General features: G+C 35.3%; 2 protein-coding genes and 1 long non-coding RNA gene across 8 annotated transcripts; all 3 read right to left on the bottom strand.

Annotated features, from left to right (window-relative positions):
• Nucleotides 1–877: 877 nt before the first annotated feature.
• LOC130424304 (uncharacterized) lies at nucleotides 878–2,927 on the bottom strand. The gene is made up of 3 exons (XR_008906928.1): nucleotides 2,887–2,927; nucleotides 1,982–2,203; nucleotides 878–1,779 (listed from the first exon to the last, which is right to left on the bottom strand). It is a non-coding gene; the product is annotated as an uncharacterized LOC130424304 (long non-coding RNA).
• A 1,264-nt stretch (nucleotides 2,928–4,191) lies between these two features.
• On the bottom strand, nucleotides 4,192–7,694 carry LOC130422033 (gastrula zinc finger protein XlCGF7.1-like). Of its 3 annotated transcripts, none has more exons than XM_056749467.1 (3): nucleotides 7,622–7,694; nucleotides 6,008–6,242; nucleotides 4,192–5,499 (listed from the first exon to the last, which is right to left on the bottom strand). In XM_056749467.1, exons 2-3 carry the CDS (start codon nucleotides 6,078–6,080, stop codon nucleotides 4,622–4,624), a joined length of 951 nt encoding a protein of 316 aa, XP_056605445.1. In that variant the 5' UTR covers nucleotides 6,081–6,242; nucleotides 7,622–7,694; the 3' UTR covers nucleotides 4,192–4,621. The 3 variants fall into 3 exon arrangements, with proteins under 3 accessions (XP_056605445.1, XP_056605444.1, XP_056605443.1); XM_056749466.1 differs by having other exon boundaries at nucleotides 7,434–7,674; XM_056749465.1 differs by having other exon boundaries at nucleotides 6,392–7,674.
• A 192-nt stretch (nucleotides 7,695–7,886) lies between these two features.
• On the bottom strand, nucleotides 7,887–17,579 carry LOC130416124 (gastrula zinc finger protein XlCGF8.2DB-like). Of its 4 annotated transcripts, XM_056742281.1 has the most exons (7): nucleotides 17,516–17,579; nucleotides 16,696–16,872; nucleotides 15,890–15,937; nucleotides 12,849–13,061; nucleotides 11,331–11,459; nucleotides 10,480–10,703; nucleotides 7,887–9,916 (listed from the first exon to the last, which is right to left on the bottom strand). In XM_056742281.1, the coding sequence occupies exons 6-7, from the start codon at nucleotides 10,553–10,555 to the stop codon at nucleotides 9,063–9,065; spliced, it is 930 nt and encodes a 309-aa protein (XP_056598259.1). In that variant the 5' UTR covers nucleotides 10,556–10,703; nucleotides 11,331–11,459; nucleotides 12,849–13,061; nucleotides 15,890–15,937; nucleotides 16,696–16,872; nucleotides 17,516–17,579; the 3' UTR covers nucleotides 7,887–9,062. The 4 variants fall into 4 exon arrangements, 3 of the variants coding, with proteins under 3 accessions (XP_056598259.1, XP_056598481.1, XP_056598570.1); XM_056742503.1 differs by lacking the exons at nucleotides 15,890–15,937; nucleotides 16,696–16,872; nucleotides 17,516–17,579 and adding an exon at nucleotides 13,991–14,500; XR_008906161.1 differs by lacking the exons at nucleotides 7,887–9,916; nucleotides 10,480–10,703; nucleotides 11,331–11,459; nucleotides 12,849–13,061 and adding an exon at nucleotides 14,733–15,765.
• Between the last annotated feature and the right edge of the window lie 258 nt (nucleotides 17,580–17,837).

A 17,837-nucleotide genomic window follows, 5' to 3' on the forward strand; every position in this document is an offset into this window, starting at 1 on the left:
TCATAAGGGACACATAACAGTTTTCACAAATAAGTACTGTAGTAATCATGCAATTTAAATCTGCACTGAAGTTTTTATCAAATTTAGGCTGTTTTGTATTTTGTATTATGAATAATCATTCAAATTGCACTACAATTACTACATTTTTAAAGGCTTCCAAATAAGATTGGAATGAGATTGTATAAGAATAGAACCTCTTTCATCGATTTTGACTGAATATGTTATTACAAAAAATGCCAATTATCATCAGCAACATTGTATTTAAATTACTCACATACTACTTTGCTTTCCTTTAAGTGGATTTAACTTTACTAGTTCTAACCATAACCCAATGGACAACTGTTTTTCTATTCCATTTTTCGTCAAATTTCAGTCAAGAATTAAATAGTTCAGTCAATAAAGCATAGCTATAGAAGTGTTTCTTAATGCAAAAATGTAAGAGATGATAAAAACCATCAGCATTAGGGCATTAGGGCACTGTCCTTTTGGTATTTAAACCCAACCATCTTGGTAAAGTAAACAAGGAGAAATATAGCACAAAATATTGGGAAAAAACAGGTTGTAAGCATTAGTTTTCAATACATCTATTTTTATATACATTTCATGAAAATAATGATAGAATATACCGATTTGGGTGAACAATTCCAATAAACATCTCACTCCAATCATAATTTCTATTTGCATCAGACCCATGAAAAAGAATATGTACATTTAAGTATATAGATGGAAAATTTGATTATTGTTGTAAATACTAAACAAATGACCCCCAGAAACAGTATTACAGTACAAATGCAAATTTAGTAAGCTTCTCTTCGGTGTGCAGTCTCTTGTGTTTTATCATCTTCACATGCTCCTTGGCATTATATACTCTTCATTCACTCACGCACTCACACCCTACGGACAATTTTTCCAGAGATGCCAATCAACCTACCATGCATGTCTTTGGACCAGGGGAGGAAACCGGAGTACCCGGAGGAAACCCCCGAGGCACGGGGAGAACATGCAAACTCCACACACACAAGTCGGAAGCGGGAATCGAACCCCCAACCCTGGAGGTGTGAGGCGAATGTGCTAACCACTACGCCACTGTGCCCCCCGCTACTCTTTGATATTAAAGAGATATTTAAACAGCCTTTCGCCCTTTCAAGTGACACCACAGATGAAGTTTCAGATTTTGTGCGTGAGTGAAACCCTTATCACACAAATGGCACAAGTAAGGCCTCTCCCCTGTATGAATTCGTATGTGATACAAAAGATTTCCTCGCTGTGTAAAACTCTTCTCACACTGAGGGCATGTATAAGGTTTCTCTCCTGTGTGGACTCGTAAGTGAGTCTGTAGATGGTAATTGGATGAGAAACTCTTATCACACTGAGGGCAAGTGTAAGGGCAATCACTAGTGTGAATTCTTATATGAATATTAAGACTCTGCTTACGTATGAATCTCTTTCTACAATGAGGGCACGAGAAAGGCTTTTGGCCAGTGTGAATTATTAAATGTTCCTTAAGATGCCTTTCACGTGTGTAACCCTTTCCACACTGAGGGCAGAGGTACGGCCTCTCTCCAGCGTGGATCTTTATGTGAACATTAAGATCCACTTCGCGTGAAAAATTCTTGCCACAAATAGGGCATGCAAAAGAATGTTTGGCTTCGGTTCTCTTTTGAGGGGAATTCTCATCAGTTTGTGAGGAGCTGAATGAATTTTCTTCAGTGACGAGATAATGATATTGATGTTTGTCCTCACTGTGTTCTTGACCGTCCTCTGTCACTCCAATCACATCTAAAAAGAATTATGAAAAAATTACGCAAATGTAAAATTGAAGCCCAGTTTAATATTAGGACGTTAATGATGGTTTAAAGATTCATTACAGGTCTATTACTGTCATATGTAATACATGACTTGTGACTACCATTATATTTTATAATTTAAGTCAAATCCCAAATCAAATGCTCTTTAGCAGACATCAAGATGGGACACCAACCTCTCTTTTCCTCAGCATCATCATATGTCATTGTGCACAATTCTTCTTCATTCTCCTCTTTAACATACTCCATCATTACAACTGTGAGTCAAAGTATAAGAGGAGTAGAATGTGTTGTAACAGCAGGTGTGGTTCCAGCTTGTTTGGCTAGAATTTAAATTAATTGGCGTGTGAATGGTTTCACTGAAGATTGTGTGATGTTTGAGGACTCCAGAAAAAGACCTGTAAGAACATACAAACATGTTAATATTGATGCTTGTTGATAATCAATATACTAAATGTATTAAGATGTGTGTTCACTTCTTTCTACGCACATGAGTTCCCAAAGAAAGTCATATGGGTGTAATTGAATGACTGTTAACAATGACAAAATAAATCTTCATTTTGGGCAATTTGTTTAACCACAAATAATCTATAGAAGCAAATGTATAGTATAATGCAATGTTGTCTGCCAAATTCATAAATGTAAATGCAATCTACACGTACTGCTTAAGTAATGACTGTACAGTACTGTTTGCTCTGTGGTCTGCAACACCGTGAGCACTTGTTTTGTTTTTTAATTGGGAATACAAACACGATACATTAGGTGATCTGATACTCACACAACACACTATCAACCGTGTGAAAACATATATTTCTCACAATTCTTCAAAAAGCCTCAACATCAACACAATACAACATAACTGACGTTAAATGCCTCGTAAGGTAACGTTAAAGCAAACTTGCTCGTTGACGTGTAGCGTTATTCAGAACAAAACCACGTATTAATGTTGGCCTAGCACAAAAGAACTGTGGGCAGCTTTACCAATTACAAACTTTTATTTATCTTAAATTGTTTCTGTAATATTTAATTCGTTAAAGTACATTTGTTTAAAAATAAAACCATATCGTAGCATATCGCTCACCTCAGACAATCGACTGGCGAGCTGCGGGCGCACTCCATGTGACGTCACCACACGAAAGCCCCGAGAAGCAAAATAAAAGTAATTTTATTCCAAAATCGTGAAATCCATTAAAGATAATCCAGCTACCATCCTCAAACACAATACATTTGTCGAATAATGGTTATCTACTGATGAAAATCTGCCATATGTGATATTTTTATAAATGTAAGGAGACACATCATAGTTGTATTCTGAAAGTTTGGTTGCAAAATGAGATAAAAATCATGTTTTTGATAATGTTATCATGATTTCATTGTGTTATTTAGCTGTATTTTTTTAGTTATTATGGCTTAAATAAAAAAAAATGCAGTTTGATTGATATTAATTGGAATGCACAATAAAAATAATTGTTGATGATTTTTGTTAACTCATTTTGGAACCAAACTTGTTGTTTTTAAATGTCTCACTTAAACTGTTCAACACCCATAACTAATTCCTAAAATCTAGCAGTCACAAGAACAATAGAAATAAAACCATAATCTATCTAACACCGCAGTCAAACATGGAGTAGTTAAGACAGCAAAGCACTTTTTAAACATTTACAAAGAAGGAAAATAAATGATATACTCCCTTAAGAGCGAAAAACACAAAGACTCCTGACTAATAAGCCATAATTAAACTGTAATTGCAATATTTCTGCACAACACCTTGAACAATGACTGTAAAAAATAAACCTGCAGGTTACCATTAAATAAACAAAAACATTAAGGAAACTATTAAAAATCAGAGGTTAGCAAAGGAGAGATAGGGGTTTTAAAAAGGCTTTTCCAGACGCAACCTTTGACATTGTATGAGTCATAACAAAGGTTTGACCACACTAACGTTTTTAAGAGCAGATGCCATTTGAAGCCTTTCACCTGTGTGATACTCTTATCAGAAAGATTGCACGAGAAAGGCCTCTCGCCTGCATGCATTCATATGTCAAGCTTAAGATGTCTCCATTAACTCTTATTACACTGAGCCCATGTAAAAGTTTCTCTCCAGTGTGAACTATGGTCACTAAGATGACAGGTGTGTAACAATTTCACCAATTTGGCGATTTGATTCTTATTAATATGGTTTTAATGTCATTTGATTTTTATTTCATTCAATATCCATCCATCTCTTATATTTTGTTTGTTAAAAAGTTAGACGTGGAATAAATAAGTAAATATAAAGTTAAACATAAATGCAGGATACTGAAACCCTCCTACTTTACATTATTGAATATAATACATTACACATTTACATTAACAACAGCCCCACACAAATGTTTTTTTTGTTTAGTATTTTTTGGCATTTATATTGAAAGGAAATTATGGGATCAGAGAGGGGAACAGGAACCAGGAATGACCACAAACGAGGACTCGAACTCAGGAAGAGAAGACAAAAGAGAGACATCCAAAATATGTACTTCCGAACATGGGAATCACTGCGATAATTCAGGCAAAAAAAAACGATCTATGGAACTGAAGTGAAATGACTGTGAAAAAATTACCATTTTCTGTTCGGGTGTTCTAGTTTTTATTAATCTCAATTCAATATCAATCATTTTCGGTTCTCTGCATCACAACCATCGTGAACAAAATTGAACGCTTTTGAATATTAATAGAGATATAGTTGATGGAGATATAGATGCACTGGATCCAAAATGGCTTATTAACAGAACATGGTAAATTAAACAAGAGAACCTACTTCATAACTGTAGGCGACATGTTCACTTTGTTGACAGCTCTCTTCTAAGTGAGACTTGGATCACACTGGTCACATTTATCGGCCTTTCATTCGAGTGTCCCATCATATGACGTTTGAGACTTAGTCTATGTGTAAAACTCTTATCACACAGATTACACGAGTAAGGCTTCTCGCCTGTATGAATCCGTATGTGATACTTAAGATGTCCTTGTTGTGTAAAACTCTTATCACATTGAGGGCACTTGAAAGGTTTCTCTCCCGTGTGAACTCGTATGTGATTCTCTAGACTTGCTTTAATTGTGTAAGCCTTATCACACCGAGGGCACTTGAAAGGTTTCTCTCCCGTGTGAACTCGTATGTGATTCTCTAGATTTGCTTTACTTGTGTAAGTCTTATCACACTGAGGGCAGGTGTAAGGCCCATCACCAGTGTGACACTTTATATGATTAGTAAGGCTTCTATTATGTTTAAAACTCTTTCCACATTGAGAGCATGAGAAAGGCTTTTGGTTAGTGTGAGTCAGTATATGTTCTAGAAGATTCCCTTTACTTTTGAAAGCCTTATCACATTGAGGACAGGAGTATAGTCTCTCTCTAGAGTGAGTCTTTATGTGAAGATAAAGATTCCTTCTTCGTGAAAAACTCTTTTCACACTGCGGGCAGGTGTAAGAACCTTCACAACTGTGAATCCTCATATGATCCGTTAGGCGCCCTTTAAGTGAGAAAGTCTCATCGCAAATATGGCACACAAAATAATTGTTGTCATCATCTCTTTCTTGAGGGGAATTCTCATCAGTTTGTGAGGAGCTAAAAGAATTTTCTTCAGCTTTGAAATTGTCGTGGTGATGTTCGTATTTCTTTTCATGTTGTTCTTGATCTTTCTCTTTCACTCCCTTCAGCTCTAAAATGAAGACAGTAACATGTCAACAATATATGTAAAATGAAACACCAATTTAATATTAATTACTGCAATTACGTAAAATAATTAATTTAAGTTATTATCTTACAATCAACCAAATTACATATAATTCCTGTGGATTTTGATCAATCTTTTACTCGATAAAGAAGTTTTCAAATGATGAAGAAAGCCAAAATATTAGATGGGATGAATATTTAAGTGATCCACATTTGGTTTTTGACCGTTCAATATGAATACAATTCTACAATTTGCACTTGGACACTGACTTAACTTTATCTCCATGACAGTACCATATGGGGCCTTATTAATCAGCATCAAACTTTAAAATGGATTCCAAAAAAAGTAAAAAAAAAAAAAAAAAAACATTGAAAACAAATCTTCATTTTGGGCAAAAAAATTATAGTAATAATAAAAGAATCTGAACAGACATTAAGATATATAAGAAACATTTAAATTGTCACCCCTGACATGAGTCAGATTTGACACCAACCTGTTTTTTCCTCAGCATCCTCGTCTCTCATTGTCCACGATTTTTTATCTCTTTCCTCTTTAACAGGCTCCATTATTTCAACAGTGGATCAGAACAGTGGTGTTTGACAGCAGGTGTGATTCCTGCTTATTTGGCTCTTCACTGTGTTTATAGAAGAATTGGTGTGGAAATGGCTTCACTGAAGACTGTGTGATATGACATACTACATTAGTGCAGAGGATTATGGAGGACATGCCTGAGAAAATATGCAAAAAAAAGGTATATTGACAATAACCAAAAATACACAAAATGTATTAAAGCGTGCACACTTTCAATTGTTGGCAGCAAAATGCATCCCAAAGAAGTCACACAGGAGTTAAAAATAACAATAAAAACAAATCTTACCCTGCCTGTGAAAATCCACCGGCTAGTCACTTTTGTGATTTAAGTTTTCGACATAAAACCATCATACAAATATTACCTTTATATCTTTAATACTGAGGCCGTGTCAAAGATTAAAATCATAACGAAAGCAAACTTTACAAACTTACTCGTTATCTTAAAATTTGATTGTGACACTTCAGTCTGTTTTTCAGAGAGGATGACACATTATTTACCTACATATCATCTACTTCTAATGCTGGGTCCACATCAAAATATTTTTTTAAATCTTTTAAGAGTTTTAAACGGTGAGAGGCCACAAACATGAGGAGAAAAATATTTAATTATTTTGCTTCAGAGTCCTGACTGCGAACACAGGAGATCTCGAAAATTCTCTCGAGATTTCAGAATAAGTAAATTATTATTTCACTGTAAGCTATGTTATTATACATGTGTTCAATATAAACAAATGTGTGTATATAAAACCTTTTATGTTATTTTAAGAATATTATTCATCGTTGAGAAATTGCTCAAGCAGCGTCGTCTAAAGCATTTAAGGTGGCAAAGCACTAGACGTCATTTTAACGCAACTCAAATATTGTTGTATTTATGTCTTCACAGTTGTTAAAAAGGAATATTAATAAAGTATTGGTAAACAAAATAGCTGCTGATATTATCACTCGATAGAGTCTACTGGCTCGACCAGCTCCACTCGACCTATTTTTCTGATCCACCTTAAATCATCCGCAAACTCGGACTCCACAACTACCGTCACTTGACTGTTTTTTAGTGAAATTAATCGTAATTGCATTGATAGTGTTTGTAATGCTTTTGACAGAATAAAGAAAAGGGTTTGTTGGAGTGATAACTCGGCTGTATACTTCCGTCGGCTGACTTTCTATAGGGTATTGTTTTGTTCCAGGTGACAATCTTGTGCGTTTAAGGATTTCTGATGGTCAATATTCAACTCTGATGTTCTTCCGATCAGGTTAATTCACTCACATCACATCACAGTGAAATCTGACAAAATAATCTTTAGAGCCGTTTAAGATCATCGGGACTTTACCTAGAACTGTCGAAAGGGGAGAAATCGGGCCGATTATCTTGTGATGTGGCCCCAGCATAACAGCTCCTGGAGGGCCGGTGTTCGGCAGTCTAGTTCCGAGCTTAACGTTTTAAAATTGTACGTAATATCCAAGTATTTTGAGTGCATTTGCTATAAACTAAAATTCTATTTGGCATTGTTTTATTCACCTCGAAATATCTCTCAATCGTCCGACGAGTAGCAACCACTGCAACGCACTCTACTGACGTCATCACACAACAGGATCCGTGATGCAAAATAAAAGTCCCTTAAGTCACTCTGTGTTGGGTCAGTTACTTCTTAGAAATGATGTAGAAGTTTATGCAATAAAATATATATTTTGGAGTAATCCTATAGTTGGGTTTATCTGCGTCAAAATAATTCTGAAACGTATTTATTTTGCTTCTATAACAGATTCCAGTCTTTTTATTTTGTATGTTGTCATTTAAGTACTTAAAACAAACTCAATCATGTAAATAACTCATTAACTTTTTAATGAGCAGACACCTTATGTAAGTTAATTATTTCATTCAGTAACTGTACATACATAAACCATGCACACTTATTGCCAAATGCACATAAACACTATATGGACAAAAGTTTGGGGATGATTCCTTCTAATGTACAGGTTTGACTACATTATTTCCATGATATCAAATCCGTTAGCTATAGCCTACATCGATATTCTAGAGAATTACCTGTTTTTAATTTTATAGAAACAGTTGCATAAAGCCAAGTCCCACATCAACACATTTGGTGTGTTTTTTAATGCAGACTTTCTAAGTACCTGATGTGCAGTGATGAGTTTCTGTCTCACAGGGGTACAGCCGTGTGAGCAACAGAAAAAAGGGTGCTATCAAAACTGTTGCAACTGAGATGGAAACCAAATTCTTTACAATGCCGTTTGTAGAAATGTCATTGTCAACAGTTTCAGAACGCTTTTCTGTCTCAAAACTGTACTCCTGTGCACAGGTGATTGTGGTGGGGTGATGAGTTTTTGACTCCAGGTCTGCACTTAGTCACAACAAATGTGTTCAGCTAGGTTCAGGACATGGCTTTATGCCGACTAGTCATGTTCTTCGAGACTGACTCAATCAATCATTTCTTTCAGGATCTTTCCTCATACACAGAGGCATTGTGGTGTTGTAATAGAAAATTGTCCTTCCTAAACTGTTGCTATAAAATAAGAAGCACGCAAATCTCTAGAATATCAGTATATGCTATAGCATGAAGATTCTGACCTGAATAAATTGTGTCTGAAAAAAAGACATACAAAATGTGCAGTGCTAGACAATCACTGCAATAACAACACATTTTTTAAATACTTTTGAATAAAAACTTCAATCATTTTCAGTTCTCTGCATCATACCCACCTAAGTACAACTTAACCCTAAGCAATACATTTCTGGTACATACATCACTCAGATCCTCACGGGATAGAAAAGTGTCTGTCTGATGCATACAAAAAAGCAGTTAAGCACCTCGGTATTTCTCTAGTACTGCTTTTTAAATATACTAAGTATTCAGCTATGCTAATTTACAACACGCTATGTAGTATGGAGGTAGGCAACTTGCTCACTTTGTGAGGACAGGTCTCTTTTAAATGATTCTTTAAGCCGTGAAACTTTTCTTACATGCGTGGCAGCGGTATGGCTTCTCTCCGGTATGCTTTCCTTCATGTTGTTTTAGGTGGCAAGTCTGTTTAAAGCCCTTTCCACAATTTGAGCACTTGAAAGTTTTTCCTCCAGTATGAACCTTTTGATGCTGCAGAAGGGATCTGTTCGTCAGAAAAACGTTTCCACACACAGAGCACACGCCACCTTTCACACGAGTATGAGTCCTTTGGTGTCTATTTAGCAGCGTTGCAGTAATACACTTTTTATCGCACTGATTACAGCTAAACGGCCTTTCATTTGAGTGAATCATCAGATGATGATCGAGGCTCGGTTTTTGTGTGAAACTCTTATCACACAGATTACACGAGTAAGGCTTCTCACCTGTATGAAGCCGTATGTGATACTTAAGATGTCCTTGTTGTGTAAAACTCTTATCACATTGAGGGCACTTGAAAGGTTTCTCTCCCGTGTGAACTCGTATGTGTTTCTCTAGATTTTTTTTGGCTGTGAAAGTCTTATCACACTGAGGGCAAGTGTAAGGCTCATCACCAGTGTGACTTTTCATATGAACAGCAACGCTTCTCTTATGTTTAAATCTGTTTCCACATTGAGGGCATGAGAAAGGTTTTTGTTCAGTGTGAGTCATTATATGATCTTGAAGATATCCTTTTCTTGAATACGTCTTACCACAAATATGGCATTCAAAAGAATGTTTGGCTTTGGTTCTCTTTTGAGGGGAGTTCTCATCAGTTTGTAAGGAGCTGAATGAATTTTCTCCAGTTATTACATTATGATACTGCTGTTCGTCCTCACTGTGTTCTTGACCTTCCTCTGTCACTCCAATCAGATCTAAAAAGAAGACAGGCTCATTTCAAAAATTATATCAAATGTCAAATCAAAGCCCAGTTTAATACATTAAATATGGTTTAAAGATTGATAACCGCTCTATTTGCATCACATATAGTCCAAAAGATATTAATATTAAGCGCCACTGGTCAATCCAATGCTCAATATGGCCTGGCTTCCAGTAAAACAAGCCAAACGTCAATCAGAATAGACTGCGATTCTGTGGGGCGGGGGCTCTCGTGAGTACAATTTAAGCTTAGCAAATCAAAGTTATGATACAGTTCATGTCATGTTTAATAATTGAACGGAAATATGCTGTTAATGCTGTAATATGCGATTTCAGAAATATTTTCTTTCCCCCGTTCAAGTATATAGGACCGTGGGCTTGCTATATCTTTAATAGCTGCCCATAGGCATTGCATACATTTGGTAGTACATGACTACATTCTATTTTATAATAATTTAAGTCAAGTCCCTTAAATTCTATATAATATTATTCAGCTGTTATGATTTACCAGAGAACTAAACATCATGCTCTTTATCATTCATTAAGATGGGACACTAACCTCTCTTTTCCTCAGTATCCTCATCTCTCATTGTGTATGATTCTTCATCACTCTCCTCTTTAACACACTCCATCATTACAACACCGGGTCAGAATAGTCGAGGAGTAGAATGTGCTGTGACAGCAGGTGTGGTTCCAGCATGTTTGGCTAGTATTGAAAGATGAATTGGCGTGTGAATGGTTTTGATGAACATTGTGAGATGTTTGAGGACTCCAGAAAAAGACCTGTAAGAACATACAAACATAGTTGTATTTACGTATGCTAACAACGAATATACTGAATGTATCAATATGTGTTAACACTTTCTACTTTACAGCACAAGTACACATGAGTTTTCCCATTTACAGTCATATGGGTGTAGCGTTGTTAACCACCACGCAAGCTGGGGGCCCCCTAGTGGCTACAAGCGGTAAAATAATTTGAAGCTTGATTTAGACATTCAGATTTATGCAATAAAGCTCACCTATCAAAACGATGCTCATAAACGAAAGAAAGCAAAAGTGAACAATTTACAAATATAGCTAAAATACAAGTGCTTACAGTGTTGCAGACCACAGAACAAATACATTTACATTAGGTAATCTTATGCTCACACCACTTACTATTAAACTGTGGAAACATGTTTTTTCAGAATCCTTCAAAAACACTTAAAAAAACATCAATAGATTTAAATAACATAACTAAATGGCTTGAAGGGTACAGTTAATCTGCTCTTCGAGAGAACAAATATCACTTATAAATGTTAGCCCAGCGCAAAATACATTACAAATAAATAATATTCTATAAAATTATTATTTCGTTAAAATACACTTGTTTTAAAATTAAACCACAGTTCGTTTCATTTCTTTCACCTCAAAAATCGACTGACAAGCAGCCTGCGTCGCACTCCATGTGACGTCACCATAAGAAAGCCCCGACAAACAAAATAAAAGTCTTCATTTCAAAATCGTGAAATCCTTTCAACAATTTCCAAGGACCACCTACAAACACACAAAAAATTTAGTCTGCTGATAAAACCTGCTAGCTATTTGTTATAGAACCTTATGGACAATATTGTTTCTGAATATTCGATGACAAATCACAGTTGTATTTCAATGTATTTGTTGTGTTTAAATTTCTCAATAATGACACTGTTCAGCACCCATTACTTATTCCTAAAATGTAAAATCCATCTGTGAACAATAGAAACAAGACTTTAATCTGTGAAGTTTTTTTATCACATATCAGTCAAATATGAAATAGTTCAGTCAGAACAACTTTATTGAAACACTTACAAAAAGGAAAATAAGTTATGTGAATTCCCTTTAAGGATTTTTCTTTGCCTCTAGAAGTGATTTATATAGTAACCCATACCACCCTAAGCGCAGCTGAAAGGTACATCACTAGTGTGACATATTGCTTACACGTGAAACTCTTTCCACACAGAGCACAAGCCACCTTTCACACTGGTGTGAGTCCTCTGGTGTATCTTTAGCAGCGCTGCAAGTTACAAACTTTTCATCAAACTGATCGCAGATAATGGCCTTTCATTTTAGTGAATCATCAGATGATGTGTGAGATTTTGTGACTTTATGGAACTTTATGGAGTAAAGCTTCTCACCCGTATGAGATACTTAAGATGTCCTCGTTGTGTAAAACTCTTATCACACTGAGGGCATGTAAAAGGTTTCTCCCGTGTGAACACGTATGTGTTTCTCTAGATTTGCTTTACTTGTGCAAGTCTTATCACACTGAGGGCAGGTGTAAGGCCGATCACCAGTTTGACACTTCATATGATTAGTTAGGCTTCTATTATGTTTAAAACTCTTTCCACATTGAGGACAGGAGTATAGTCTCTCACTAGAGTGAGTCTTTATGTGATGATTAAGATATCTTCTTTGTAAAAAACTCTTCCATTCCATTCCATGGAATGGAACAACTCTATAATTTGCACTTGAACTACGCTGCCATCTTCGTAACTCTTTACCATAAAGTTCAGAATTCATTCCCAAAAAGTCATAAGAATTAAAAAGAACATTAGTGTAAATAATATAAACAAACCTTCCTTTTTGGACAAATTCTTTGCCTACAAATAAGCTTTACTTAATGCTTATTTATAAGGTTAAGAGACAGAATCTAAATAGATATGTAAGATTGATAAGAAACCTTTGAATTGTCACCACTGACATGAATTCTATGAGCAGTTTTTCCAATCTCTGTGTAAAAATTTGAATAGTAAAAAATACTGATGATACAGTTTGTTCTGTTAATTGGCTCCATGTGAACATTGTGATTACTCAGTAAATATGGTTCTTCATCATTCAGGTACGTCTTTCTATTAAAAACAGAATGACCCTATCCTTTTAAGCAGTCATTAAGATGACACAAACCTGTTTTTTCCTCAGTATCTTCATCTGTCATTGTGTATAATGCTTCATCACTCTTCTCTATAAAGCACTTAATCATTACAACAGTGAGTCAGAATAATTGAGTAGAAGAATTTGTTGTAACAGAAGGTGTGATTCCTGTTTGCTAGGCTTCTTCTGTATTTATGGCTTTCCCGATATTTACCGTTTTAGTACAGAGTACTACAGAGGACAGACCTGAAAAATAAACAAAGACTTTTATGTTGACACTTGTTAACTACCAAATATACAAAATGTTTTAAAGCATGCACAACCATAGAACTAAGAGTTCAAACGCATTCCAACAAAGTCATAGGAGTCAAAAATAACATTAGTGTGAACATAAAAACAAATGCATGTAACCTTGCCTGTGAAACCAAGCTAGTCATTTTTTTGGGTTTTGACGTTTTCTACATAAAAAAATCATTCTACATAAGCTAAACATGTTAAAATATTGCCTATATATCTTTAGTAAGACCATGTCAAAGATTATCATAGTGAAATTAAGTTGATTATGATACAGAATGACAAACCTTTACCTACATATCTTCATTTACTGCTAACTGTAAATACATGAAACAGTTTGTGTGCTACAACAGGGGGTTTCCAACTTTTACAGTGTAGTGTGATATAAGTGTGATATTTTAAAGACAATATATTAAATAATTGACTATAATTATGTTGAACATACAATGTAGAAGATAAACATTTTTAATTCAAATCTATTTGTACCGCAACAACTTTCACATGAGATCTTGTTTCACTTACTAGATAGATAAAAAACGAATATATACACTTCTGTTAAGTATGCATGTAGTCTGAATGAACAGATACACACTTAAGAAATATAAACAAATGAAATAAACAAATGAAACTGCAATCATGTTCATGTTTGCTTTGTCTTTTTCTCTGTGAATTTGTCTGGGGTCTCCTGAGAGCCATCTGGACTCAATTCCATTTTATTTATATAAAATATATCTATATATTGTTCCAAAGCAGCTTTTAGAGGAGAAAAACTGAAAAAGGCAAAACACAGAACAATGCATGGTGTTTATAAAACAAGCAAGATCATGATAATAAATAATATATAACAAAAGCATTCTCCCGGTAAGCAAGTCAACACTAACCTGTGGCGAGGAACCCAAACTCCTATGATAAATAAATGGAGAGAAAAGAAACGTCGGAAGAAACTAGACTCAGCCGGGAGGACCAGGTCTCCTCTGACGGTCTCACAGCTGCCACAGTGACTTTGAGCAAATGTACTGAGTAAATGTCCCCCCTCGTGGGGGTCCCCAGACCCCAATTTTACTTAACATTACATTGAGCGTTTGGTTTGCTTTTAAGTTTGTTTATTTAAAGGTATTACGGCAGTTACGTTGTTATATGTAAATACCAACACATTAGGTGACATCGGAGAACCGCTTTCATATTTCGCTCCGACGAGCTGCAGGCAGCGCACTTTACTGACGTCGTCACACAATGAGGTCGGAAAGCCAAAATAAAAGTCCCTTTAGTCACTCTGACTAAATTATCTCCAAACGCATCAAACATGAAAATAATAGTACTATATACCCAGACAGAAATATACACAACCGGTGAATGTTAATAACTATAATCAGGTTCAAATGGTCCACCCATTAATTGTAATGTAATTTACCTTCTTCTATGAATGAATGAGATGGTATCTCTCATTTTCATATTCAATGTCGCATTCTGTGAACGTACATACTTTATTAAAATAAGTACCTACTTCTTAACTGTGTAAATGTTAATCTCAACATTGTATGCAATATTGCATTATACGCTCCAGACTACATTTCCCATGTTTTCAATAACAGGGTCATGAAAAATAATTTACTTCACGACACGTATTGTTCAACAAGTACAATTTAATCACAAATTACACATTTCTTGGTACCCACATCACTGAAATCCTCATGGATGGAAAAGTGCCTGATGCATACAAAAAGTAACCATATAGGTATTTCTCACATACTGCTTTTAAATATACGATATACTGTAGTATTCACTAATTTATAACACACGCTATATAGTAAGGATGTAGGCAACTTGTTCACTCTGTGCGGACAGCTCTATTCTAAATGAACCTTCAAGGTGAGCAATTGTCTGACACTTCTCTTACGTGCGTGGCTTCTCTCCGGTATGCATGCTTCATGTTGTATTAGTGTCCTAGTCTGATAAAGCCCTTTCTACAATATGTGCACTTGAAAGGTTTTTCTCCAGTATGAATCTTTTGATGCTCCGCAGAAATACTATTCCACACACAGAGCATACACACCACCTTTTACACGGATATGCGTCTTCTGGTGTCTCTTTAGATGTGCTACAGTAACAAACTTTTGATCGCACAGATTGCAGCTAAATGGTCTTTCATTCGAGTGAATCATCAGATGATTTTTAAGACATTGTCCATGTGCGAAACTCTTTTCACAAAGATGGCACGAGTAAGGCTTCTCACCTGTATGAGTGCGTATGTGATACTGAAGATGTCCTTGTTGTGTAAAACTCTTATCACACTGAGGACACGTGAAAGGTTTCTCTCCAGTGTGAACTCGTATGTGACTCTCTAGATATGTTTTAAAAGGGAAAGTCTTATCACACTGAGGGCAGGTGTAAGGCCCATCACCAGTGTGACTTTTCATATGAACATTAAGGCTTCGTTTACGTATGAAACTCTTTCCACAGTGAGGGCATGAGAAAGGCCTTTTGGCCAGTGTGAGCCATTAAATGATCATTAAGACTCGCTTTACTTTTGTAAGCTTTTCCACACTGAGGACAGGAGTATGGCCTCTCTCTCGCGTGAGTCTTTATGTGAAGATTAAGGTCCCTTCTTCGTAAAAATGTCTTACCACACTCCGAGCAGATGTAAGGCCCTTCACTTCTGTGAATGGACATATAATGGCATACAGAAGAAGTTTCTTCAGCTTTTTCCAGAGGGGAATTGTCATCAGTTTGTGAGCAGTTAAAATAGTTTTCAGTGTTGAACTTGTTGTAGTGATGTTCACCTTTCTTTTCGTGTTGTTCTTGACCTTCCTCTTTCACTCCCATCAGGTCTAAAATGAAGACAGTTTCATTTTACAAAAAGTAATGTGTTAAAGGAAAAACCCTGATTTTATATTAGCTTCTGAAATATAGATACCGTTATTTAAAATGATTTATAATCAAATCAAAAGTTATTAAAAAATTCCCTGCCCCAAAACATATTTTGATAAATCTTTCTCTGGATAACTGTCCTAAATGACAAAGAAAACAGGAATAATAAATGCCATGGATGAATATTTTAATGATCCCATTTGGTTTTTGCCCATTGAATATGGGTACAATTCTACAATTTGTACTTTGATATACACTATAGGTCCTTATAGGTACACTTCAGGATTCATTCCAAAAAGTCATATCAGTCAAAAATAACATAAGTGTAAACAAATCTTCATTTTGAGCAAACGAAGTCTTTAAGCAGTACATAAAAATGTAAGTATATGTAGGTATTTAAAAGTTTAAGAGACAAAAAGATATACAAGACAGATGAGAAACTTCTGAATTGAGACCACTGACCTAAATTGCAACAAAGACTTCTAAATTCAACAGATTCTATGAAGAAACCTACCAATCTCTTGTTAAAAAAATATAAATTATCCATAAAAAAATGATGTTACAATTTTTCTGTCATTTTCATGCATTATTTGGAGCTATGTAACCATTGTCATTTTGACACCATCGGGAATAATGCATTACTCAGTAAATATTGTCTTTCTTCAGAAAACAGAAATAGCCATATGCTCTTTAGCTTTCATCAAGACTGGAAACCAACCTTTCTGTTTCTCAGTATCTTCATCTGTCATTGTGTATGATTCTTCATCACTCTTCTCTATAACACACTCCATCATTACAACAGTGAGTCAGAATAGTCGAGTAGAAGAATGTGTTGTGACAGCACTGCAGGAGTGATTCCTGGTTGTTTTGGCTTCTACACTATTTAAGTGCAGAGCTGTGAAAATATACAAAGATTTTTATACATCATAACAATCAAATACACAAATGTGTTAAAGCATGCACAACATTCCTAATGCAGCAAAAGCAAAGAACTAAGAGTTCAAAACGCATTCCCAAAACATCACAGGTGTTCAAAATAACATTAGTGTAAACAACAAAAACGAATCCAGCAAGTCATCTTTTGTGATTTAAAGTTTTCTACATAAAGTCATCCCACATAATATAAACATTAAAATATCACTTTTTTATCTTTATAGAGATATGACAATTCTGCAATGAATTACTCACTCTCTAGTTGTTTAACCTGTATACATTTCTTTGTTTGGTTGAACACAGAGAAAGATATTTGTACTACTATTGTAGTCATTGATTCCCCCCGAAATCGCATTTGCTTACATTCTTCCAAATATCTTTATTTGTGTTCAACAGATTTGGAACAATTTGAAGGTGAGTAAATGATGACAGAATTGACAGAGTAAAGCCATGTCAACGATTAAAAGTATGACAGCACTGATAGATCGCAGGATCAATGTATCTCAAAAGGACCTGTGTGTGTATTTTCTAAAAAATATGAAATTCTGTGTTGGAGTGTATTCTCTTAAAAATGTAAAAAATATATTTCGCATTGTTTTAATCACCTCGAACTAACGCTTCAGACTTCCCTCAATCGTCCGACGAGCTGCAGCGCACTCTACTGACGTCATCATACAACGCAGGCATCGACAAGCAAAATAAAAGTCCCTTTGGTAATGCATAAAACATGGTAGAAATGGTATCTACTCATTCAGAAATATACACAAAATGTGAATGTTGGTGTATGTTTTGGTATAGACATTTAACAATTGCATAATTTTGATATAATATAAATGTTACATTTTTTAAAGGAGACACATGGACCTTTGAGGGAATGCTACACAGTTGGATTGAGAGTCATTGCTATAATTAGCATTGTTGGTTAAA

Source organism: Triplophysa dalaica, chromosome 1 (genome assembly GCF_015846415.1).
Source record: "Triplophysa dalaica isolate WHDGS20190420 chromosome 1, ASM1584641v1, whole genome shotgun sequence".
Classification (NCBI taxonomy): Eukaryota; Metazoa; Chordata; class Actinopteri; order Cypriniformes; family Nemacheilidae; genus Triplophysa; species Triplophysa dalaica.

Coding starts and splice junctions, on each gene's coding strand:
- LOC130422033 (XM_056749467.1), bottom strand. CDS start 6,080: ATGGAGCCTGTTAAAGAGGAAAGAGATAAAAAATCGTGGACAATGAGA. Junction 5,500..6,007: donor GGATGCTGAGGAAAAAACAG/GTTGGTGTCAAA, acceptor TCTTCATTTTAG/AGCTGAAGGGAGTGAAAGAG.
- LOC130416124 (XM_056742281.1), bottom strand. CDS start 10,555: ATGATGGAGTGTGTTAAAGAGGAGAGTGATGAAGAATCATACACAATG. Junction 9,917..10,479: donor GGATACTGAGGAAAAGAGAG/GTTAGTGTCCCA, acceptor TCTTCTTTTTAG/ATCTGATTGGAGTGACAGAG.